This window comes from Podarcis erhardii (genome assembly GCF_964252035.2).
Source record: "Podarcis erhardii genome assembly, chromosome: 4".
NCBI classification, from domain to species: domain Eukaryota; kingdom Metazoa; phylum Chordata; class Lepidosauria; order Squamata; family Lacertidae; genus Podarcis; species Podarcis erhardii.
In genome coordinates, this window is record NC_138508.1 from 44215006 (window position 1) to 44242542 (window position 27537).

Here is a 27537-nt window from a genome sequence, read left to right on the forward strand (position 1 = left end):
TATCCATTTTTACAATAATAAAAATGTCAGCAAGGCCAACTTTCAGCTAGATAATATGAAAGATGTGCAGGCACAGACTACTAAGTAATCAAACTTAACAACAGAATCCTGATAACGATTAATATGCCTGACTCACTTTGAGCTGGATAATCAGATGAACAGGGTGCAAGCAGCTGAGCAGTGACCAATATGGGGGAGCTCATGTGCATTCAGACATCTATATTTCTAAAGCAACTACTAAATGAAAAACTACGTCTTGAAGTCGTTTCAGTTAGCAAAATGTGTGATTTCTGAAAATGCCAACAGCTTTATCATCAAATGCTTATTCACAAGTTGCCTCATTGCTTTTTATTGTTTTAATTAACAAGAATGGTTGGGGACTGCAGGCAGGTTAAGGCTTGTATGCTTCAAAGAAGCATGGGGTGTAATACATATTGTATCTATGCTCTGTTCTCATAGACTGCATTCAAACATCATAGTAAACCTGGAGTAGCCAACTTGATGTCCTCCACATGTTGTTGGACTATAATTAAGATCATCCTTGACCATTAGCTATACTGATTGAGGCTAACGGGAGTTGAGTCCAACAGCTCCTGGAAGGAACCAGCTTCGCTATCCCTGAAGTAAACTATAGCTTATGCAAACAAGCCACCCAAAATGCCAGCTTTGTACACATCCCAGTCCCTTCCACTACATTTTCAAATTGGCTTGTTTGTTTTGTTTTGAAAAAACATAGTTTACTTCAACCATAGTTTGTTGGTTTGGACATGAAAAACTGCGGTCAAGCAAAAAAAAAGTATCTTCTTGTGGCTGCATTGGAATAAGAGAGGAAAAAGCTTTACTGCAACTTGTCAGACCGAACTGGGGTCTAGCAAGTCATATGAACTGGGCTGTTGCATCATCACATGGAATCCCTGTCAATATGTGTTGGACATCCTATGTGGCTGGTACAGGTCATGTCTTGGACTCAATATAAAAGCATCCCCAAGGGCACTGGCTTAATTTCCTTCTGAAGATGTTTTATATATAGTCACTATCTCTCTGGGCTGTCAGGGGCTGCATATCAGTGGTGGGTGGGGCCTGGAATAAACAATTCTTCTGCTTTTTCACCATTGTTATCTCAGTGTAAAATTCCCTACAGGATTTGAATGATTTTCTCTCAAATTAAGTATACAGAGGATTAATTAAAAACAAAAAGTCAGAAAAATAAGGAAGAAATGAACAGGGAGGAAGAAATTCTAATGGGATGGAAGCAGCTGGAGGACCCATAAAATTAGATCAGAGCCACATGTAGATCCTGGGTTGCAGGTTGCTCACCTATAACTTATATAGAAGAAAGTTAAAGGGAGGTTTAATTTGCTCCTTGATACTGGTTGCCCCAGCTATTGTGTACCATGCCTGATCCTGTTTGCATTGTCTCATCTATTCACCTCCCAAGCCCTTTCATGGCCTTCATTTTTTGGTGAAATGCAGGGAACTGGCAAATATATCTTGTATTTTTCTAACTCCTATGCTGATTGTTGTTGTTTTATGGGGTTTTTTAAAGACCATTTTAATTATTCAGTGTATTTGTGGGGGCTTAATGTTGTGTACCACTTTGTGCGTCTTTCTTTTTAATTGGAAATAATTATAGAAAATTTACAGTTAAAAAATGTTCTAAAGGACACAGATTAACATCTCACCCACATAAAGCCAAAATATGATAGCAGACTGCTTCCAAAGTATTCAGAGTTGGTAATGGGGGTGGGGTGGAGGTGAACTAATATTTGTGTTTTATTTATTGAAGTTTTTAAAATTTAAACCTGAGTAATAAGTTACTGAAATTTTAATGAGCCTGTCATTACCTATGGCACTAATCCTACGTAAACTAATGATAAATTTCAAAGCACTTATCTAGCAGCATGAGCAGCATTAATCCATGGGGTGATTTTGATAAAGTACAGTTCAACAACAGAGCAAAAAATGGCTGATTAAAAAGTTGTTTAGAGAAGTACTTATTGTAAATGTGAGCAAACTGCATAATAGTAACATGGATGCCTAGTGAACTCTGCTGCTAGCGGCCTTGAATCACCAAAAGAAAATCTCCAAATAAAATACAAGCATTATTAAATTAACTTAATATTTCAGAACTGTTTGGTTTTTACATGGAGCCACCTTCTTTTTAAATGCAACAATTATTTTTGTGTGTGTGTGTGTGTGTGTGTGTGTGCATGATTACAGATCAAGAAAATTAGGAAGCTGTTTCAATGGGTATACTATATGGCTAACAGTTTCCTAACTGGAGGCATGGTAACTGAATTTCAGGAATTTACATTTCAGCATTTATGATTCCCAGTTGTGTGAAAGCATTGCCTCTTATCTCCTACACTGATGCTTTCTAAATGGAGGGGGGGTCACGTGTTTCTGGATTCCACCTCATACCTGAAAGTTCATGAGATTTAGGGTAAAGCCCCTATCTAATGAGAATTATAGATTTTCAGCTCTGAATCACCACAATAATTTTAAGAGGGCTGCTGTCTTGGCAAAGCTCACCCACCTGCCTTAGCAAGTATAGTCACAGTGATCCCTTCGATTAGAGGAAGTCTAAAGCACAATTTGCAGCCAGCATTGACCAATCTATAAAATACATTTTTGTCATATTTGGCATTTCCCATCTGAAATATTCTTTTCAATTTCTTTCATGGTAGGAGTGCAATAACATGGAAAATACTTTCAACCTATTGTCAAAAAACAACTGCTACATTTTCAGAACTTACAAATTAGAAATATTCCCTGTCACTCATTCACTAGAAAGTAACTTCCATCAAGCACATATTTCTGGATATTTGCCTCTGCCAGCTGCCTGACACTTAATGAAATACTGGCTGAGTTAACATTTTTGTGATGAGCCAGGGTCGCTGGTATATTGTGGTTTACCATGAACAAGCAACATGTTTACACATGCATCCTGATAACTTCTGCTTTGTTCTTCCCTTCACAGGGACAGGAGAAACGGATCAGGAAACCACAACGTATGACTTCTGAAACCAGGGTCCTAATTTGCTGCTCCAAAACATCAGGATTTGTAGACCACAAAAACTCATAGTTTAGAGCTTGCTTAGGGGAAAACAAACCAGGCTTCTAGGGGTTTAGATATTCAAGCAAGCCATGCTTAATTGCAGCTTCATGATTTGTTTCTCCCACTTACTCCAGGGGAGAAGCAAAGCAGAAGCAACCTGAGCTGCCGTTCATCAAGGTAAGCCACGATTAGCCAGCCAACTTTGTTTTGGGGGAGAAAGGCAGGGTAAAATTAATGCTAAATCAAACCAAACAAATTAATCAAAGCACATGTCAATGCACGCCATCATTTAAATGACAGAGAAGGAAGTACTCACCATGTATAATCAGAACATACTCTGCGCTGTTTAGGCCAATAGAGTTTGCTGCTTCACATCGATATGTACCATTGTCCGTTCTATTTAGGGAATTAATGTTTAGCTCCCTACCATTGACAACCATCCTTTCTGGATCTGGTAAATCTCCACCATCCTTTGTCCATAATACTGGATCTGGCCTATTAAAAACAAATAGATGAAACCATTATTTTCAAATTCATTTTAAAATAAATGTACATCATATCAAACCAACTCAACATGGGTTTCTCATGCAGCAAACTTTAAGAACCATAAAAATAATTAAGTAAGTAATACAGACAGAGCTGAACAACACCATTTACAATTAAATATTATCTTTAAATTAGATAAAATATTGATTGGTGGTAAGGTCAATTATTTATAATTGGCTTTGCAAATGCCTTAGAACTATAGAAATATTCATGATTAATTTTTCCTACAAAATGTTGTCTCTTTTAAACTATATCTCAGGATACTTTCCTATTGATAAATTCTGCCTAGTGACATTTACTTGATTTGTTCCTGTCCGTTATATGAGTTACAGGCTATTCTTTCAGAATTAAGCCTACAGTATATATTCATAGACCCACATCCAAGTGTCTCCTCTGGCAAAAGCTTTTTTAGTGGGAGCTCCCCTCCTATGGAACACGCAGACTCAGCAATGGCACCCCCATTGCCTCCTTCTCAGTACCAAGCTTTTGAATGTTCTTTAGCATTTTTATTGCTATTGCTCTTGGTATCTTGTTAGTCAGATTAATTTTAATGGTCATTGTGTTTATGGCACTATGGTTATTGCTTTTAATTGATTCAGCTGTTTGTGTTATGGATTCTTATTTATTTATTTATTTATTTAACTGATTGTTATAGAAGTGTAAAGGTTGCTTTTATTGCCACCTTAAGGTTTTGGTGTAAGGCGATGAATAAGGAAGAAATAATAACAATGATCATATCTACCAACTTTGGGACTAACTGAAATCTTAATAGCAACTAGTCTCATATTAAGCATGCATACACAGCCACAATATCATGCATAAAATGTGTTATTGCACCAGTATGGAACAGTACCTAAACCCGTCATGCCAGCATGATGGGAACAAAGTTATATAGGCGCACATAACAGTTGCACTACTTTAGGCTGAAAACAATAAGCCTTTACAAGGCAACACTTCAAGGCTCTAATTCATTAGTGGAGTGTGTAGGAAGATCATCACAGGCTGCTAAAAGGCACAGATAAAGCAAAACTACGGAAAAGGTTAGTACCAGGTTCTTATAATGGTCATTAAGAAAAATAAAAAATACGTGGGTATAGCAATGGATGTGCAATAAAATCAGAGGAACTGGGACAGACAGGTAGAATTGTGGAAGAGAATTAATCTATAAAGGCTTGGTAACAATAAAGGTATTCTGTAATGGGAACTACGGAGAAGCAAAAAGTCTGTAAAGAGGAATCAGAGGACTACGAGAAAATATTTTTCACACGTAGTTATAAATTATGTGGTAGCCTATAAATTATGAAAAATTATAGCGTTTCTATTTTATGCCACTCTGTCCAAAACCTCAGGGTGAAATAAAATATTAATATAATATATATATTTCCTAATAAATAACAGAAAGTCTAGCAATAATATACAATATTGTAATGCTACCATTAAATTTAATGCAGCAAGCAGAAACCCAAATGTTAACCCACAAATCTGTATACATACATTCTGACTCTGGTTTTCCTATGTATGAAACTCTAGCAATAGCATATATGTTTTAGTGGGGCAGGTTACAATACAAAAATAATAATAAAAAAAAATAAAAATAAATGAAGAAAGCTTACGTTTTAGCAAGGAAAAAAACAGTGGCACCTCCAGCTATATATTAGCATGGGACCTTTATACACCTGCCCCCAACCACCCAGTTTTAGTCTAACCAGTTCTCACTGTAAACCTATGGACTGGCTTATTACCATATTTATTTGAGTTTAATGTGCCATCAAATCTAATGTGCACCTCAGTTTTCAGAACCTTGAAACAAAAAACAAAAAAAGGATTTGGCTGGCAAGTGCAAATGTACCATCGAATCTAATGTGCACCTTAATTTTCGCAACGTAATTTGGCCAAAAATGTGAGCATTAGATTTGAGTAAATATGGTAGATCCCTGAGGAAGAAAGAACTGGACACATAGTACTAAACACATTGTAAAATACCAAGGGAAAGCCAGCTACTTACTACCACCTGCTTTTGTGTGTTAATGAAGTGTCTTCAAGGACCAGCCCTTTGGTGTACATCTTCTAGCCTCTGACCATGCAAGTCTCTAACTGCCTTCACATGCCAGCACTCTCCAAAGTTTGACACTTTGACATAGGAATTCCCTTCTGGCATTTCTTATAGATATTTATAGCACAAACATAACATGCCTATTCAGAACTGATCACTGTTTGGTTCAGTGATACTTATTCATACATAAGGGTGTTTAGGATCACAGTCTTAAGAAAGAAATATGGACATAAAGGCAACAATTTTCCAATAGCCCTTCCAAAAATTTAACACCTCTCTTTTTTGCATGTTCATAATTCCTTCCTGCTATTTTAATGGTAGAGTTTTAATGTTTTCGTGATTTTATTTTAATGTGCCATTCGTAAGCTTTGTGGGCTCTTTTGGGTTGAGAAATAGACCAGAATTCGTATATAAATAATCTCTCACACTGAGCAGTACTTCCATATCATATAATATTATGCAATAATGTAACATGCTTAAAAGTTGCAATTTACAGAGTCAGCACCTTTAGTTTATTGATAATATATCCGAATACTGACCCTAGTGACTGTTCCTAAAAATAGAAGCTATGTGGGAAAGGCATATTTAATATCACCTGACTGAGATAATCTGTGTTTAAATAATATATTTTTGATTCAAAAAAATATTATGCAATTACTTTCACTTGGATTATACACAACAACAGAGACAGAAGATGAAATATTTGTTGAAAAATAAACATAGATTTGACATAGTAATAAATGCATTCCAAATACAACGTAGTGTTTCTAGTTGCAAAAACAGTATTTCCTCGGTAAAAATAAATGTTTGTTATTTAACTTTATTAACTATGTGTTGAGTCTGACTATTTAGTCCTCTGACTTACATCTGATACCAAAGCTAGAAGCTAAAGAGAATCCCTTATGCAGCAAACAGATGAGCTTGGAAGCCAGTTTTGCACATGTAATCTAGTAGAAAACATTTGTGTTCAAACAGTCTATGTTGTTTATGTTAAAATTCTGACAGAACCAATTTCTCTTTAAGGGGTAGAATGATGCAGCTTGCTGAAAAGAGGGGTTCTTTTAAAACTAAGGTATTCTTAGATTTATAATTTCTCTCCGTCTTGTTCCTCACAAATGCATAAGGCATGCATCACCCAGTTGATCTACTCATGTTTCTCACGAGCTTTTAAGAATCAAATACTTCTGGAAAAAGATAGGCTAAGTTATTGAATACTGTATGTATTATATTACATGTGTTGCAAGCAATGTTGGATATTGGAAAATCAGATTATCTTAAAGTATTGTTAAGCAATTTCTTGTAATATTTTAATCTCTCTCTTTCTATACCTGCAAAGGTGCAGGGAGCGGTGGCACCAGTGCAATGAAGTAGATTGTGGCAATTCAGGATAATGCAGCTACACCAGAGCATCTCCTGCATGCAAGCCATGTACAAGGCAAATAATGGTGGAAAGGGAATGCTGAGAAGATAGCACAGATACCTAGTGACCTGTAAGCATGATCCCTCTTTGTTTGGGAGGCAGGAGGGTGAGCAGCAGAGAATGAGTGGGTGGTGTTAGGACAGAATTTGGGATGAAGTAAAGAATCAAGTGGGACAAGATCAAGGCATAAATTGGTTGTAAGCACTGCAACTACCTCTTGACCCCAAACCACCGATGTCAGACATGATTGGAATTGAACACGCTAATAATGGTCAGAATCCAACGAATCATGAAGCTAGTTCTGTGTGCTCACTGTGCTTTCAATACATTCTCTGAATAGTAGCTCTCCCCCATCTTCAACGAGTTGAATGGCAAACCCTTTTGAAACTAAGGTTGATCTCAACAGCCGTTTGTTTCATGGTATTGAGGGGTCTTTTGTTGAAAGAGCAGCTTGTTGGATAACGATAATAATAGTGATAATAAAATGAGACAGCATGAAAATAAAAAAAAACAATTAAATACATGCTTAAATAAAATAAGACCATGCCTTCAGGATTCCCGGAGGAAAGAACACGAAATTAAAAGAGAGAGAAAAAGATCTAAAGCTGTATTTTACCACTGCAGTTTAAAAGGGAAGGCAAGATATCATTATAAAACCATCATTATAAAACCTTCCAAGAGATTTTATTGTCTGCCTTTGGGAGAATAGAAGGAAGAGAGAAGCAGAAAGCTTTCTGTTTCCTCTCCTATCTCCACTTACTATCTTCGAAAGAAAGACAAGCGGATTTCTCTTCTGTGACTCATAGAATAAATGTAGTTATAGATGCTGCACACTATGTTGTCAAGCATAAAGCTGAACATCATCTTCACAAATATAGGAATATGTAGAACTATTCTGATTTGCAGTAACAATCTGGGTTTCATTATTATTACTATTTTAGAATGGTGTGTATATAATAAGGAGAATGTAAGTTGAGAAGTTAATGTGCTTAACAAGCAGCCATTGTGCACATTCACCAGGCCTCATGGAGGAGCATGTGCACACAATCCTTCCAGGAAGAGGAAACTGTGCACATTTCCCCGTCCATATATATAAACAGGCCTTGGATAAATCCACATTCCCTAAAACTCCATAGTGCATCTGTAACAACAAAACCGGACACCTTTATCTGCCCCAGCTGCAATAAAACATGTTGCTCCCATATTGGTTTTTACAGCCACAGCAGGCACTGTAACTCTCCAACGGTTTGACTTTACCCCAGATGCTGCACTTTTCCATTGTCTCTCAATACAAATTGATGTCAACTAATCAGGATCATTTTATGTTTGCACTTGTGTTGCTGCTTCTAGAACAGATGGGTAAGGCTGCAGACCTATCCACTCTTAAATGGAAGTAACCCCTGTTGAACATAGCTAGACTTAGTTCTGAGTAAGCAGGCATACAATAACAATGCAGCTGCTGTTCTAAACTGCCATCAGTTGCTGAATATAATATAATATAAACTTTATGTCAGTACTTTAAAAATAGATGCTTTGATAAATTTGCATGCTAAGGTCAAATGGAACCTGGCATCAGGAACAAAATAATACTTTAAAAACTGAACTGTGCATACCTTTGTTGCTACAGTATATGTGGTTGCAAAATTTAAATGATGCTGATAGCTTATAAATAATGTAACCAGGATTGGGGTGCATAAAAAGGAAACTATAAAGGTGAAAAATTTCAAGAGACCCTTGAGGCAAAAAATAGGAGAACATCCAACAATACAAATGTCATTGCAATAGCATGACATTGTAAATCACACACACACACACGCAAATTTGCCATTTGAGAAATAACGTAGTTGTAAATCCTTTAAACTAAGTTTTAAATCCCCTATAAAAGTTTAAATCCTATTTTACCCTAGGGAATGCATGCCATGCAAGAATGGGTTAAGTAGGGTTGCCATTATAAATTAGCTCAAGGAAAAAGCATTAAATATACAGTATAGGGGCCAATTTTATCCAAGCGCAGAAGCTGAGGAAAGGTGGATAAGATTGCTATAGGCCAGGGCATTCTTTCCTATTCTTCAAGGATTCTCTTTCACATGGCTTTGCTACTAACCATAAATGCTAACTAAGTGCCTGTTAAGGGAGCAGATTGCTTTAGCCATTTGGATGGCCATCTCACAGCCTGCTCCAAAGGATGTGGTGGCCATGAAACTGGTTTGCCTATTCCAAGGGTGGGCTGTGGGCCCACTAGCTCAGAAGAAGCAGCCTGCAGTTTGGCCAGGGGGGGGGGGAAGGCAATTTCAATTAAAAAGACTGAATGGATCAGACTATGGTCCATTTAGCCCAGCCTCTCATTCCCACAGTGGCCAACCAGATGACTTGTAAAGTTCATAAACAGAGCTCAAATGCAATAGCCCTCCCCCAAACTAGGGGAGGCAAAATACAATTCCAAGTACAACCCCTAGCATTTCCCATTAAATTGGTGTCTGGTAAGAAGACTGGGACAGATCTCTGCTCAGGAATATAAAGTGGGTAGTCGTGTTCTAAGCAGGACCGATTGACTCAGCATAAGACACTTTAGATGTCTAATATATATTCAGTATGTGCTGCTGCTTTCAGAAGGCAGGGGCCAAAGCTCAGTGTTTTAGTTCAATTCTTGGTATCTCCAGTTAAGAGAGTTAAATAAGGGGTGAAGGCAAATACATCTGCTTGAGACCTTGGAGAGCAGACAATACTCAAGAAGGTGGGCATTCATCTGACCTTGAATAAGGTAGCTTCCTATATACTTATGGCATGGATGTTCCTGTGAATCTGGTAGTGTGCTGTTTGCTTATTTATGATCCCCTACCATATTTGCTCAACTGTCATACCTGCACAGCTCAGGCAGCAGGGGGGGAAAGGCGGGAACTGCAGGAGCAGCTGAAAGTGGCAGAATCATCTACCGGTAATTAGTGGTGAAGCGAAAATCCAAGGATTTAATGAAAGAATGTATTTAGAACAAAAGTGTGCAAACTGTACAACTCCTCTCTTACATCCCCAACTGCATTTCATTAGCATTAACATGGCTCTCAATTAATCTCAGTAATTTGTAACAGCTATTCTGATGCACCCACTTGAGTACTGTATTATCTTGATACTGCTGACATTTGCATGCCTTGGGGGGTGGGGGGAGGAAGAGATATTTATCGTCCTTCAAATATGCTGAGCCTTTCCCATTCTTTGTTTTCCCTGTTTTAAGAAGAAACAATTTCTCACAGTTTTCTTACTACAGCTGTTTATGAATAAAGAAGGAAACAAAGGCCTTGATCCAGAAATGGGACTTATGAGCTTCTGTGTTCACAACAGGACTGCTGTCTTTCATCTGACCTATGCTTACCCCCTACTTTTCTTGACTACATTGCAAATGACTTTTGTAATGTGAGAATAATTAAAAGACACCCCTGTGCTATTTTGAATGAGGGGTGGGTACAGTTCAGATAAGGCAAGAAGCCATGACACAGTGGCAAATAACCTCTTATCACCAGCTGCACCCCAAAACACTCTACATGCTTTAAATTGAATTATTTCCTCACTCTTACTTCTTAATGTTTAAATCCCATATTTTTAAAGGCTGTATTTTCCTTACATAGGAATGATTCATTTATCAATATTCATTAACAAAAAGCTTCACTAATCCTCAAAGATAAATGCTAAAAACCTAAGAATAGCAGAAAAACAGCACACCAGTTGAGTCAGGAATGAGATCAAGCTGGGCTGAGTGTCAGATCAAAAGGATAAATCAGTAACATGCTGAGTTCAGGCAAGGTGGTCAACTGCTAGGAGATCTGGAAATTAGCCAGCAGTCAAGGAACCAGAGGAGCAGTACAGACAGGAACAGCGTCCAAAGTTTAAAAAGCAAAATGAAAGCCAGAACAGAGCAAGATGAGAGAAAAACAAGTAGCCAGAAGCTTGCGAAGTCTGGGGCAGCAACAGTCAAGGAAGATACTTTGCTACTTTGCATCTCTGTTGATGATTACTAGGTGTCTGCTTACTCAAGGCCAAAAAAAGGAAGATTTGCATCCCCCCAAAGAGGAAAGAATACACAGATTTGCATACTATATATGTACAGATGCACATTTAAATAAGGATAATTTAAATATGAATACAAAGCTAAAGACAAAGGCTCTCATGAAGAAGAAGAAGAAGAAGAAGAAGAAGAAGAGGAGGAGGAGGAGGAGGAGTTTGGATTTGATATCCCGCCTTTCACTCCCCTTCAGGAGTCTCAAAGCGGCTAACAATCTCCTTTCCCTTCCTCCCCCACAACAAACACTCTGTGAGGTGAGTGGGGCTGAGAGACTTCAAAGAAGTGTGACTGGCCCAAGGTCACCCAGCAGCTGCATGTGGAGGAGCGGAGACGTGAACCCGGTTCCCCAGATTACAAGACTACCGCTCTTAACCACTACACCACACTGGCTCTCATAACCAAAGAATTAAGGTAGGCCCACACATAAACAATTGCCACAAACTGGGTTTACAGTACTTCCCCTCCCCCAGCCACCAGTGTTTGTTCACTTGAGTTCATTTCTTTCTCCCTACCTCCCATACAAACATATACACAACATTCATCCATCCCCTCTGTCTGTCTCTCTCTCTCTTCCTGCCCCCCCCCCCGGCTCACTTTCTTGTGGCCTGAATGGTGGACAAGATGTTGGAAGATGGAAATGGGAGGACTTCCTCCTTCAAGAAGTATTAACCATTTTTCTGCTTCCAAATTATTTTCTTCCTTTCCTTGATGATCTAGAAACTGTTGGAAGATCTGTGCAGTACTTGTTACATTTGTAGTTTAGAAAGGAAAATGTAAGATAGAGGAAGAAAACACTCTAGCATCCAGACTGGAATCTGGACAGAACCTTAAAATGATGGGCCATCTGGGACAAAAGAGGACTCCTAGCCAACTGATGGAGTGGTGCTGCCCTTTTCTGTGAATGCAAAAACACACTAGCTAAAAGGGAATGGGAGGTGGCATTCTTCTGGGACCTGGATGCCACAATAAAGAAATAACCAGCAATCTATAATCTGGAGTACTTCTAAGATGCTATGCATTGTCTACCTCATACAAAACATAAAGGGAACAGATAAGCTTACAGGAAGTTTCTTTTTTTGTGGGGCAGGGGGAGACAGAGACTTTACATATCAAGAGAACGCCAAAAATGCTTGGTCAAACAACTGTTTGAATCACCCTCACTAAGCTGATCTTGATTGCTAGTAGAAGATGCAAATCTGAATCATTCTGCCTCCCCACATTTCACCATTTTTTTAAAAAACTGAAAACTTTGATATTCCTACCATCTCATATATATTATGTTGCAATACAATCACTATATGTTGAAGCAATGTTACCAGTTAAACAGCTATCAGAGTCATGGAGCCTCTGCAATAAACAAATATTCTGTTTGTACCTCCAATAAATTATTTGATGCTGTAGACTGAGAACTAGAAGTGCAATAAAACCAGCTCAGAACCCTTCAGCCACAACTTTATTTTTGTAGCTCTCTGTTCCAAAACATTCCATTTTGCTTATTTCTTACTTTTTCTTCTTCTTTTTGCAGCTACCTCTACTCAGATATCATTCTGAGTATACATTTACATTTTTCTTTAAGAGTCTTGCACCCTTTCCAGAACTGAAAGGCTGTAATTATTTTTCATCATTGGAATTAAATTGTGGGAGATTTCAGAAACAAAGAATAATGATAAAGTTATTAGGAGCTAAAAGCAATTGGTTTAATGGCTTTTAGCTCTTAATAAGCTTGTTACATTTAACACATTTTCATGCTAATAGTTGCTGTTCAGTTACCACAGCTGTTTCCTACGTGTTGTCATGATTTTTCTTGCCTACTCATGTCATGAAATTCTGTCATCTTCTTTGCCCATTCCCAAAGAAAGCTTTGCTGAGAACCGAGTAGCTGCGAAGAATAGCATCTGGCATTACTAACAGAAACAGGAGGTATTTCAATAAGCAGGGCTGCTTGTACATGAAAAGTAACAGGCATCTCAACTCGTATATAATTCCAGGATTTTATTTTGCTCTGTTTAACAAAAAACAAAAAAAAAATTCCACAATGTAAAGCCACTAGAGGCAACAGATTCCAAGCCATGTAAAGAGGCAACAGAAAATAATTTAATCCCACTTGAGAAGGGGGGGGGGGCGACCAATTAACGTTTTAACAGTGCAATCCTAACTATATCTATTCAGAAGTCAGTTCTAATGAATTCAGTGAGTGAGTGGGGACTGAAGTCTCACTCTGTTGTTCCATGGAACTCGATGAGACTACAACACTGGAAACAGAAACTGAATAGTTGTATATGTTATAAAGCTCCTCAGAATGGAATTGGTTTTATAAAGAACTGCAGTTAACTTTAATTGTTTATTATGTTTTCAACTTTAGACTACAATCACTAATTTGTTCCTTATCCCAATACTCTTACATGCTAAAGATTAAACTTGAATGTGAGAACTCTCTTATGCATAGTTTTTGAGGACAAAATTTTTATTTGAAGGCCTGATTTTAAAAGGGCAAAATATTATCTTCTCCTAGGAAGATATAGTATAGAAAATGGAGGGCCTCATTCAATTGTTTTATTGTTGTTATTAAGTATTACTGTCGCTCAAATTACTAAACACACACAAAGTAATAATACATTCATTCAAATAAAAAACTAGAAAAAAAAACAAAAATAATTCCTGAAACCCATTCCAGGTGTACAACAGCAGTACCACACTTAATAAAGAAAAGTATAGATCTTTAACCTGACTCCAAGTTATCTGTTATTGCAGACAAATTTCACTTGCGCCTTCTACGCATGCCTCATTAAATTCAGCAGGGCTTGCTCCTAGATAAGGGTGTACAGTATATGATTGTAGCCTTGAGAATGGAACCTTGTCGGTAATGTAGAAAGAAGTATTTGGAGGGGACCAACTTTAACAGCAAAAGTGTCATGTGGATCCCTTACTCTCTTTTCCTGTGTTTTTTACCCAGCCACGATCACTACCAGTTATTGGAGTATAAAGACTTTGGCTCTGAAACTTCAGCTTCTTGAGTATAGCTGCCTTGACCCATGAAACTGCCATGTGTTTGGACAGGATTTTAATAGATCCTTGGCTCAGACTGTCTGGCATAACTTCTGGCTTTCTTTTTACTGTTGCTAATTTGGTTCATGGGTCAAAGGTTCTGTATGGCTGTCCTAGAAAATGATCTAATTTAGCATGTTTATTGTATTTGTAATTAGTAAAAAAAGCTAAAAAGCTAAATATTGCCCAACATTGTATTTAGAATTGACATAATCAGTTCATTGTAACTAATAAACTTCTGAATCATAAACTTTTCAACAGAAAAATAAAACGCTGGATTTTGGGGGGGGGGCCACATCATTGTCTACAACAGCTAGGAATTTTTATTTTTTTTTAAATGAAATCTGGAAATCTGGGGATTATGGCTCACTGGGGGAAGCAACTGTTCCTCTTGCTTCTCCCCTATGAACACCTATCACTGTCACCTTGGGCCAACTGCTGTCAGTCAAAAGTACTGCAACTTCATGTATACCACCCTGAGCTCTCCTTGGAGCAGTGGTTCTCAACCTGTGGGTCCCCAGATGTTGTTGGACTACAACTCCCATCATTCCTGGGGTGATGGGACTGATGGGAGTTGTAGTTCAACAACATCTGGGGACCCACAGGTTGGGAAAGGCTGCCTTGGAGGAAGGGCATGACATAGAAACAAAAGATACATAAAAGTGGCAGAATCTCTAACAATCAGCTGAGTAATACCTCCTTACTACATGAATAGCTGTTGCTTGTTCGATGCCAATGATAGCATTTTGAAGGGAGGATATAATAATACCAAATGCAAGCCGTGGGAAAAGGATATGACAAATGTGCTCATTTTGTTTCCCTCTTCTGAAAGGTTGAATGCTTAAAAGATTTTTGATTATATTTTCATGGTTTCTAAGTTCTAGGGTTAAATGGTGCACAGGTGACATTGCCTTATAGTCTTTGTTAGTTCTAAGATACAGACCTTTAAAACCATATTTTTGTCTTCCATAATTTCAAGGGAAAGAAAAAAAATGCATTTCAATGATGTATCACATGTTAGTACTTAAGAGGCTGCATTTAGATTTTTCTTCCTTCACACTGTATTTTTTTCTGCACCATTTTTGGAGCAAACATTGCAGGAAAGAGTCTTAAGAAAGCTCTTTACTGAACAGAGCCCATTAAGCCATCTGATCACTTTACAGACAACTTGAAGAGAAGTTCTTAGGTACTATAGTGAGAGTTTTACTGTGAAGTGTAATTTATAAATGGGCTCTAATGCTTCTCCCTGTTTCTTTCCATGACACTTTTTATGACACCAATTTTGCTGCTTTGTAGGGGAAAAGGGATTCCCAAACGGAAAATGAAAACCTAGTTGCATGACAGCAAATCTATTAACTGCAACTTGAAATTGAATATATTATTATAGTATGTGTTTACACCTTAGCAGAAATGATGCATTTTTATAAGTATAACTCTCTGTATAATGCTACATTACCAATTCCAAGCCTTAAATGTATTGTAGTATTTGTGAATAGGGATACTAAACTAACATTTATACTGTCCTTCAAAATAATTGGCTTTTTGTTACAAGGCACCTATCTGAGAAGGTTTTCCAAGTATATTCCCTCAGTGGAGTCATATTCATTCTCAGGTGTGACTTTTGTAGGACTTCAGAATGTGTAATTGAACATACACCATATTGCTGATGCACAATTAGTAAAGTCAGCATTGACTACAATGGGACAAGTAGTCTCTTCAAAGCTATCTAGCTTCAAAGGAAATTTCACACAGCAGGCTGCTGGAAAGATTTAAAAAAATTATGGTAGCAGTCAACAAAAAATCAGATGTTAAAACTATCTAAAATTAAAATTGAGTACAATAATATATAGAAAACTTGTCATATTTTATTTTGTCAAATCTCTGGGCATATATCCCAGTCTGCTTCAATTATTTGCATACTGCAGTACTTAAATTGATCCATGTCAGCTTTGATAGAAATCTTAGCTCAAATAGCAATTATAGTTTTTGTTTTGCATGTAATTAGGACAGCTATGGAGAATGAGTAAAAAAAAAAAAAAAAGCTCTTTACATTGTTCCTATTTACTCAGCTATGTTTCAGAAAGACATATAGAAAAATAAACTGAAAGTTCTATTTGTTAATACTTTGTTGATAGTCCAAGTAATTGAGCCAGAGTCTTTAACACAAATGATTCTTTGTAGCTTTTTAGTCTGTTTATTCCAACCGATGTACAGCTTGTATGCATTATATGAATATGATGTCATCAATACAAACAAATTTTACCCACAATTTTACCTCAAACCTTTGCCTGATGGTCTTGGGTATAGATGCTTGGCAAGTATTTTTGTTTTAATGTTTACTGGAATCTGTCAATCATCTGTCAATTATATCAAGAAATAAGCTTCTTCTGTTTATATTATGTCTACTAATATCTCCTACAGTTATATGAATATGGTAAATGTTTACCCTGATAAATAGTGTAATGGGAGCGTTTGACCTACATATTAGCCTTTGATTCACATATTCATTCAAATCTCATGGAGAAACTAAAGTTTCACTCTGTTCCCAACTTTTGGAACCTCTGCCTCTGAGCACAATCCTGTGTTGTGTTTACTCCAAATCAAGTTGTATTGTGTCCAGTAGGCATACTTCCAGGTAAGTGGATTATATTCTCTGAAATATAATCCAAATTCTTGAAGAGAGAGAGCTTACATATTCTTTAAACCCCAATTCTGACTCTTATGTTTTGAAAATGAATATCAAAAGGCTTTATCTGAATTTCTTTTCCAGATATTACTACCCATCCTTTCCAAGCAGAAGTTAGCAGTGACTTCCTGGAGTCTTTCAGGATAGCCATTAAGATCTTTAGATATCTGATCTTAAGTTTATGTGCCTCATTCATATTTCACACTGCTAGAGCAAGGAAACCAAGTGCCTCGCCTTGGCAAAGAGTACTAAGGCTCACAGCATCCAATTAATTTCTTTCTCCACAAAGAAACTGGAGTAGCTTACCTGTAACTGGTCTGGGAGATGGTCCACAGTGTCACACATATGGATGACTAGGAAGTGCTTCCTGCAAGGAGGGAGGGCAGGAGCACATGCTAAGTTGCCAGCCATGCAACCCAGGAAATACTTATCAGTCATCATAGGTTCTCACCTGACTCAACCTAATGTATCATAGAAACCATCCTAGTTAATCTCTAAAGTCCTAACATTATACTAGGGGGAACACTTTCTGAATGTCTGTGTAATCATGACACAGATACACTGAGACAAATTTATGCCTTGCTTGCAACTGTATTTGTTCTACAAGTTTTCATTTTATGTTACAGAGTTGGTCACAGAACTACCTTGAGAAGGAACTTCAGTGACTAGAACACACAAAACAGGGAGCAGCTGATAGCCAAAGACAATAGGCCTTTTTGCTAGTAGTCATGTATTATGAAGAAAAGAGAAGGTCAAATGTTAACCACTCTCTCTTTATGCAGGCTGATTTCTCCTTTCACCACACCATCTACATTTGATAACATCTCTACCCACAGCAGATTCATTTCTTTATAAACTATTCCAGGGTTAGTTATTTGATCCTTAAAAATCACCTCACTAAAGGGAGCTTCTTAAGAGTTGTATCCAATGTTAGTCATACTCATCATAGACCCACTGAAGTTAATGGACATGATTGACATAGGGCCATAAATTTCACTACCCTGTGTAGAACTTTCCTGGATTCAAACAAACACATTGTGGTTAGTTGTAAAGGGCACATAATTTTATTCTACTTCTATATTTTGCCTTAATTTTAAAAGTGTATAAACCACTCCATGTCAAAAATGAATTTCTGGGTAGTATCCGGATAAATTTAAAATTACAAAACAAACCAACAATATGTTTTAACCAGCAAAAAATACCATAATCTAAAATACCCTGACAAAACAAAAGGTTTTAACTTAGTGCTAAAAATAAGCATGCCTCCCTCAAGTGCTTATTCTACAATAGGTGAACCAGCAAAGTGAAGGCTGTCTCTTCTGTACATACATAGTTTGCTTTTCCAAAGATGGAGCATAGAGAAATCGACTCTTCCGATTACCATAGCAGAATTTATACAGGAGAAATATAGGCAAATAGTATAAAAATCAGAGGAGGCCTCCCTTGCTTTGAAATGGAGAAATTAGGATTTACACAGTGGCAAGGCCTTCACACATAAAGTATATATTTGTACTTAAGCACAAAATTTAGCATGAAAAATGGTCCAAGTTCTTCCGATGCTTTGGTTTTAATGATGCTCTATAAACATAGAAGGAATGTTTTGTGAAAAGGTTTGTTGACTTTTTGAGTGTCTATTCAAGTGTCTATTCAAATAGACAGACATGTGAACATTGTTCTCTAGTTCCAGTTTCTTCAAAATATGAGATTTTGCAAGATTACATTATTCATACACCCAAGCCATATGGACATTCCATTTGAAGACAGTAGCTGATAAGCTACTTTTCTCATGCTGAAATCCTTCAAGTCCACAACTCTACTTGTTTCAAGATATTTAAAAGCTAAGATATTGTGAATGTGTCCATCTCAAAATAGATAAATTTCACCTTATATTTTGTTTGCATATTCCATAGAAGTTAACAAGAACAAATATTATCTTTCCTTAAAGTAGCATATCTTCTATATTAACAGAATCAATGACAGAAAGATTTCTATACCTTGTATGATGAGCGCATTTTTTATAAATGATATGTTGTGTGAAAATAACACATCCCTCTGAGATAGTCTTAAACACAACATGAGGTGGGAGCCTTGCTAAAAAAAGCAGAATTTCCACACTCGGAGGATTGTTCAGCTTCCAGTATTTTTTTAGTATGCTGAATACTTTAGAATGCACTGTTCAGTGTGGATTGCAAAGTGTGGTACTGATCCAAAAAGTCCAGAAAGTTTTTGTAATGCATCCTTTTGTCTGCGTTGACATGTCTTTTGGATGAGGCACCATAAGGAAAAGCACCCACTACAGTGTCATGGCTGTTGCACTCATGTAATGCTACACGTGAAATTTTTGTTTTACCTGTCATATTTTTTTCCAGTTACTTTTATTGATACAACAACATCATTCACTATGTGTTTTAGAGAGTGGTTTATCAGTCTGTTTGTCCATTTGTTCTCTATAAGTTCAGCTGCCTCTTGAGATATCGTTGCCAAACTCAGCCACCATTTGGAATCAAAGTGCAGGACTGAATTGTCACTTTTTTTTTTTTTTTTGCATAGGTTTGACTGCCCCTCAAGATATTATTGCCAAGCTCAGCACAAGCACTCTCAAGGTGGGGGTGGCAGATGCTGTTACAATTTAGACGCCAGGCAACCTTTTGAATCAAGATGGTAGACCAAAATGTCAATTTCACATGACTTCACCTATTTTTTGGCATGCATTTGATGGCAAACTTGGCATGAGGGTTTCTGAGGTGAGGATGGCAGTCTTCACTGATGTTTGAATGTGACTTTGGCATGACTTCACCTGATTTTTTGTGTGACGGGTCCAAACACAAATTGCACTATCCATTTAAAATCAAAATATATCTTTGGTTTCTAAAAATTCCTGGACAGGGTTGGACACTCACTGCTAGTATAATATATATGGCATAATTTGTTTAGAAATGTGTGTTGCCTCTGGGAAGGGTAATAAATATTGCGGTACATATATATTTGCCCCTGTAGCTACTATTCTTGTAAGATCTCATATTCTGTTCATCAAGCTGATTACATTTCTACATATGTGCTGAATCTGTTTCTGAGCATTAGCTAGGAAAGGTAGAGGGTTCTTTAAAAGTCACAAAGGGATTAGATTGAAACACATATTCCAAATCATTTAAATCAAGCAGAATCCAAGAAGACAAGACTTTCTGAGTTACTTTGTATTACTTGACACAAATAATAAAACTTGAGCTTTAAAAAGACAAAGAAGAGAAAAGCCACCTATCTGATGTCAAGTAACCATTAGTCAGCCCAAGTACTGCTTCTGAATAAGACATATAGACAAAGGACAATCTTAACTCTTGTCTGACACCTGTCAAATATAAGGTCTGTCTGGCTATGAGTTCTGTGCACAGTGGCAGGAAAATTATTTCTTTAAAGTGTGGCATCTGCTACAGAGGAAGAGGACTGAAAGAAGGAAGCAGCAGACTTTTTCTCTTCCTGGCAGGGTATTTTTACAGGCTCCTTTACCACTTCTACACCATGTGCATCATTATTTTCCATTGAAATGTTACAGGTGTTAATTGATAAGGACTATGCATAGCGCATTTCGAGATCAAAATGTATTGCTTCAAACAGCCTGCTCTTGCATACTTTCAGTTACAGAACTACCATTTGCTTATCTGCCAAGCATCATTGCTTAGAAGCAGTGAAAAGAGGAAAAATATTTCACACTTAAAAGGGTGCAGAAATTCTAATATGCACAATATCATGACAAGCATCATAACCATAAAAACATCATATCCACGTTTAATCAGCACATCAATTTATCCTAAGTCAGACACGCCCTGACCTCAGACTTTGTAGGTCCTGACAGGGAAATAAAAATGGGAGCCAGTGTGGGTTGCACTTTCAAAATGACCCAAGGTGTGATGAGCATAATTTTATTCCAGGTAGCATTCTCTCAGCCTCCTAATTTTGTGCTAAATTCCTGAAGAATCAAAAAAGTCTATATATTCAAAATGGGATTGTAAAGCCCACTGATTGTTCCACCCTGCATATGTTTTTGCATTGCAGGGGGTTGGTTCTCAGGGTCCCTTCCCGTTCTACAAGTCTCTGATTCTATGATGCTGCCTTCACATTCCACCAGTTCACAGAAGCATCCAGGAGTATATGTTTCCACCAAGCTTATGTGGTGGTATTATTTGTGTGAAAAGATGCCTCTGTATGGGAACTGTATGCAGTGCCACATTTTCAATGTAAGCTGTGAAAATGTAGCTACAATTTTTTTGACTACACATAGATTGCACACAGGCTCTGCGCAATAAGGCTTCCCTCCCCATCCTCTCCAATGCAACACTTGAAAAATCTTTCAGGGGAGTTGGGACCCTTCGAAAAGGCCACAGAGGGGATGAAGTGGGAGGAAACACTGTGTGGGGACATGGAGACAGGAAGCATGAGAGACAGACAGAGAGACAAAGAGACGGAAAGAGAGAGCTGTGTCTCTCTCTTCAATATCAGATTCAATATCATTAATTTCACATTAGTTTCACATTGTGGTCCAGTTCACATTGTCAATTTTGCCATTGTGCCGTGGTCCTATATTTGTGTGAAGCAGATTCATGGTGACAGATTTGGGAGCAACTTACACAAGAATAGTTCCCAGAATCTGCAACTGCTCAAATTAACATGATAGGACACACCACACACCAACTGGTTGGAGATTGGGTGTGCATTAACACTGGTGCTAGAAGTGGGATTCTGCTTCCTAAAAGGAGGACTGTGTGTCAAGGAGTGCCTGAGGTAAAATAGAAGGAAGAATGGTAAGATTCCTGGAGCAGATGAAGTTGATGTTCTAGCCGCAAACCTAAAAGCTAGCAGAATGTTACCAGCAGCAACACCAGTGGCTCTCTTAAGAACTGTGAAATTCACTGTGATGGTCTCCCACATGCAGCTGAAGAAGAGACTGGAGTCTCTAAGGTCCCATCTGCACTATACATTTAAAGAAATATCATGCCATTTTAAGTAAGCATGGCTTCCCTCAAAGAATCCTGGGCACTAGAGTTTGTTAAGGGTACTGAAAGTTGTTAGGAAACCGCTAAAGGGGCTGATTGTTAAACCACTCTGGGAATTGTAGCTCTTTAAGGGGAATATGAGTCTCCTAACAACTGCCAGAACCCCTAGCAAATTACAGTTCCAAAAGTTCTATGACTGCTTAAAGTGGATTGATACTGCTTTAAATGTACAGTGGTACCTCGGGTTAAAATCTTCAGGTTACAGACGCTTCAGGTTACAGACTCCGCTAACCCAGAAATAGTACCTCAGTTTAAGAACTTTGCTTCAGGATGAGAACAGAAATCGTGCGGCAGCGGCATGGCGGCAGCGGGAGGCCCCATTAGCTTAACCTCAGGTTAAGAACAGGTTCAGGTTAAGAACAGACCTCCAGAACGAATTAAGTTCTTAACCTGAGGTACCACTGTACAGTGCAAATGAGGCCTAAGTGAGTAGATGAGAGCCTTATCTCAACAGCCACTACCCAGTAGCCCAGCTACAAAGCACTCAGACCAGAGTGGCCAAGAAGATACAGGGAGCAGATTGACAGCTGAAGTTCTTGGACCATGAAGAACTGCAGTGAGTAACAGAAAATTAAGACGCTTTGTCCAGAAGCCTGCCTGAGTGGAGAGGAGACCAGAAACCCAGGAAAGAAGCCTCAAGCTAGGAAAAACAATGGGTTGGAAGGAGGAAGGAAGGCAGTGTCAGATAAGAGAGAGCTATAGGCTTGAAGAAATGAGATACCGCTGATTTGCACACTGCTTATGCACTAGCTATGGAAAAAAAGAGCATGAGGAGAAGAAGAAGCTGGACATACATGTGTCAAGAACAGCCAGCTAGCACTTGAAGAATTGGTGTCACCACTAACAGACAAATGACAGGCTAAACTCCAGTAGGCTAGAGACAAAGCAACAGCAGAGACAGAGATTACATAGAAAAACAGCTAAATTCCCCTAATATCATTTGTGTTTTAGAAGGGCTTCCTCTCCTAAAAAGAGTAAAGGTGTTTTTTTGTTGGCATCTGTCTGTCTCGAGAGTCAATGGAGTGCAACCCTGGGGATGAATTTAAACTGCTGGAGAATCACAGTGCCTGTTATGACTCCAGAGACCAAGAGCTCATAACCATGTTGGTTTTGCTGCATTAGCAGCCCAGAAGAGACTTCTCTGGGGTGCTAGCTTGAGCAGTGTGTATGGAGGTCCTAGGCTGCCCAGACAACAAGACCCCACACTCGGCCTGGCTGAAGTGGTCCAAAGAAAAGCAGAGCAGTATGTTTGGTACCAGCTTGACTGCAGGAATTACCAGAAGGAGGCATACAAGACGCCATCCAACCATCTTAGAGAATCCACTCTGGGTTTGTGAGGTGTTTGCTCCATAGCCTTTTCTTTTCTCGAAGATATCCTGAAAGGCAGTGCTTATGGTTTATTCCTTTGGGTTTACTCCTGAAGCCTTTCTTATGAATATGAGTCTGCTAGACCCAAGTCCCTTTTCACAAATGGGAAAAAAGTTTTTCCATTTGTGAAATGGATTTAGCCTGTAATTTGTATTTTATTGTGATCTGCCCTGGGGGCCATTCAGCTGCAAGGCAGTATATAAATACACTAAATAAAAATAAATATGGAGGTTATGCCTGGGAAGCCTGTAATGCAATAGTGGGGTTATTTTTATTTTCTCCTCAAGTGGCAGATGCTGTCTAGTAGTAGTAGTAGTAGTAGTAAAAAGAATAATAAGAGTTCAGGAGTGGGTTTAAGGTTTGTGAAGAAAAAAGTAATTTCAGCTGAAACTCAAACATATACAGCTTCACTCTCTTAATGCTATTTTTAAAAGTGAGATAGTTGAAAAGACAATTTGCATATATCATTAAATTTCCAATTACCATGTAAATGACAACCAAAGCAGGCAAAGAGTTCAACACTTTGCTTGGATAAAAAAAATGTGTTGATTTTACAAGTTTTTTCATCAGATGTGAGGCTTTGAGAGTATGTACCTATCATCAGTCTGACTATGTGAACAGCAAATAAGACTGCAATCCTTTCAGGTTGAAATAGCTTACTTTAAAAAAATGCACAGCAGGAATCCTTTCCCAAAACTAAAATAAATGACAAAGTAAAAGACCAGTCTTCCATAGGCACTTAATGAAGACATGCTTCAAGGCGTTTTCAGTACCAGAGATCACTTTACACCCCAGGACAAGAGAAAAACAGTAGAGTTTTGCAGTCAGAGGCTGCAATCAAAGGAGAATAAAGAATATAACAAAAATATATTGCTTGTTAAATCACTTACAGTGGTTTTCCTTTGGATTCACAAATCAAAGTTATAGATTGTCCTTCTTCTGGCCATAACGTGGAAGGGATTATTTTAACTGACGGAAGATCTGAAAAAAGATAATATTTGATGAATTACATGAAAACTGGACACCCATTGTATTATGCAAAGCATTTAAACAGTGTGAGATTTCACTTATATATCCATGGACTTTAAGATTCTAATATATATTGTCCTTTGCCAACTGTAAGACCAGGTGGTAGTATGAGATTGTGCCGTGGCTTGTTGGTGAACTATTTTCTGCCACTGAGCACCACCGAATATGGATGGGGGCCTAATGCCCTTACAAGAGGGTGCTGCACTGTAACAAAAAAGCTGCCAGGACAGTTTCTGGAACAACAAGTCATGCTTGGTAGAGGTGATGCCATCAGTGGCTAGTGTCAGCAGTTGCTATTCACTCTGTAGCCATGTGCCTTTACTCAGCTGAATTAGCAGCCTTGCTACCTTCACTGCCACACAGAAACACTCTCCAGAAAGGGTGCTGGACCTCTTCCCCGCCCCAATTCTGTAGCCCTGAGTGCTGCATGCTGTAGTCTACCAATGATTCACTGAACAAGCAACAGCTGGGTTCTAGAGGAAAATAAAGACATCCCTACATCATTGCGGGCATTCCTTGGAGAGCATGGTTATAAACAGATTTGCAATTGAAATAGAAAATAGAAAAATGAATTTACTGAAAATGAATAACAAGCACTCCACACAACCTTTGCTTTGTAGATGGATGTGAATATTATTACCAAAAAAGACTGCATTAAAAGTATATTCAAATGAACATATTTATTGGCATAGTAATCTGAATTCATAATAGAAAGTCTTCCATGAGCTCTTATAAATTTCTTTTTTAAAAAACCTTGCATTACTGAGGATATATTTCAGGAATGCAACAGTATTTCCCTCTTTTGTGAACATCCCTTGTAGTCTGATTTTTTTTAAAAAACTCAAACAATTTTTATGGGGACATCAGATAAGAATTCCACACTGTTGTATATAATCCATGCTAAACTTTAAAATATTATTTCTGTTTTATGCAATCAACTTTCAACAGAAAAGTCAGTCCTTGTCACTAGAGTGTGCAAAAAGAAAAGAATCACAGATGAAACTTGCAGATGAAATAACATTTGAATAAGGTCTGGCTAGGCCCACACTGGATCCAGCTGAATTATATCAAACAATGTAAATTGGCAATAATCCAAAACACAATTGAAAAGGAACCTGGTTCATGCTGAAAATACTGGTATATCCCCCACTTTATCTGTTGTCTCCGGTGCTTTTTTTCTCCCATATAATCTGACATTCACTTCTATCAGGAAAAGTAAAAGAGACAGCATGGCGTAATGGTTACCATGCAGGAGTAAGGCTGCATTCGGACATGGGTTTTATTGTATTAGATTTATCGATTATAATGCTGGTGCTGGGATATGGCCCCCAACTTTGTCACATGAAATTACAGTGCAAAACTCCTACAATTTTCCAAGTTAACAGGGTTGTAAATGGTTGGGGGTTTTTTTCTGGGAAAAAATTAACATGAAATTGAGTGCTAAACCTCCACTAGTGGTTTTTATGCTGTGTGGAACATCACATCAACCACATAAATTAACAAAGAAGAAAATGTTGGAAAGATGGGGGAAAGTGTCATTTGAATGCAGCCTAAGAGTGGGGAAACCCAAGTTCAAATCCCTATTCAGCCACAGAGCCCACTGGATGACCTTGAAATAGTAGCTCTCTCAAAGCCTGACCTACCTTACAAGGTTATTTTGAAGATAAACTATGTGGTGAGAATTATGTATGCCACTTTGAGTTCATTGGAGGAAAAATGGAATATAAATGTAGTAAATAAAACAAAAACAAAACATTCCTTGAGGACAACTGCTGGCTCCTATTCTACCAGCACCATCCACTCACTATGAGAAATATATATTGTTATAAGTCCACTCCCCTTCCTGGGGGGGAGGTGTTGTGGGAGGGTATCCGGGACCTCCCAGTGTCCTGGACGTGGGCGGAGGGATGCCGCCCGCATCATAGGAACTTCTGCCCACATCACGACCCCGGCTGGCCAATGAGGTTGGTGGGAGGGCTGGCTGCCTTGTACCCAGACTCCACTTTAATCTGGTTCCAGCTTTTGAAGATGCATTGCTGGTATGATTTCCCCCACCCTGTGGCAATCAACATACCCAACAAAATTGCTAATTGTGCAGTGGCACAGAAGGTGAAACTATTGAATGGTCGGGTGATATGGTTCCCCACCACTACTTTTGACCAGGAGGCCTTGTTTCACAATGATGGTGTTCACCTTTCTGATATGGGAAATATTTGGCTGGTTGATATCACTAAGAGATTGGTTGCAGGTGTGAGGGTGTTGGCAGTGAGCCTTTGGGGCTCGAGTGGTGGTTAGGCATTGAGTAAGCCTTGTTTATGAGAGGGGAGGTTGTTGCCTCCGCTTGCCCCTCCACATTAAGGGTACCCTGTTAAAGGGATCCGGGGGTATGGATCATGTCTGAAACCTGGGCATGGGCTAGGGCCATGGCATGACCCCATCGGGGACCCTGGGGTGCTATTAATTGATGTATATCATAGGGTTCCTCCTACAGGTGGTTTACCCTTAGCAGACTCCCTGCAGACAGGCAGGAGTTAGGACATAGTCCGGTTTCACCCAATGCCAAAACAAACCACTCTACATCTGTAACAAATGAAGTTGTGGCTTATTTTATATCATTAATCTAAACATTTGTGTCCACGTGTTTATTAAGAATTCAGCCAGTTATAAAAACTGTTAGAATTTGGTCAGAGGGTGTTTTCAGTCAGCTCCAGGATTCTTTTGAAAGTACTGATTGGAGTGTGTTTGAACATCAAGATCCGCACAGATACACAGACGCTGTACTTTCTTACATTAAAGTGTGTGCCGATAATGTAATAACGGAGAAGTGTATTAGAGTCTATGGGAACAGCAAACCCTGGATGACTGCTGAAGTAAGGTCACTCCTGAAAGCTTGGGATACTGCCTTCAAGGCAGGGAACATAGATATATATACAGAGGGGCAAGAACAAAGCTCAGGAAAGGCATCAAGGTGGCAAAACAACAATATAAGCTTAAGGTGGAGAATTGGCTAGCCAATAACAACACGAAACAAGTGTGGCAGGGACTGCAGCATCTACCAATCATAGGCCTCCTGATAGGTTTCTGTCGTGCCAAAAGGTTTTCTTGACCTCTCAAGACCTTCAAAATGTGTCCCTCAATAAATAATAATAGAAAAAAATGATTATGCTCACGTTCCACTCACCAGTCACTCCCAGTTAGGCCCTGGAGGATTGATCAGAGGTCAATGTGGC

General features: G+C 38.4%; 1 protein-coding gene across 4 annotated transcripts in view; it reads right to left on the reverse strand.

Moving 5' to 3' along the window:
• Nucleotides 1-27537, reverse strand: part of CADM2 (cell adhesion molecule 2) — a 365211-nt gene that overhangs the window by 53019 nt on the left and 284655 nt on the right. For all 4 annotated transcript variants that reach the window (XM_081858507.1, XM_081858509.1, XM_081858508.1 and 1 more), the window contains 2 exons: nucleotides 24169-24259; nucleotides 3375-3553 (listed from right to left, as the gene is read on the reverse strand). In XM_081858507.1, the coding sequence (XP_081714633.1) occupies nucleotides 3375-3553; nucleotides 24169-24259 (270 nt within the window). The remainder of the gene's footprint in view (nucleotides 1-3374; nucleotides 3554-24168; nucleotides 24260-27537) is intronic.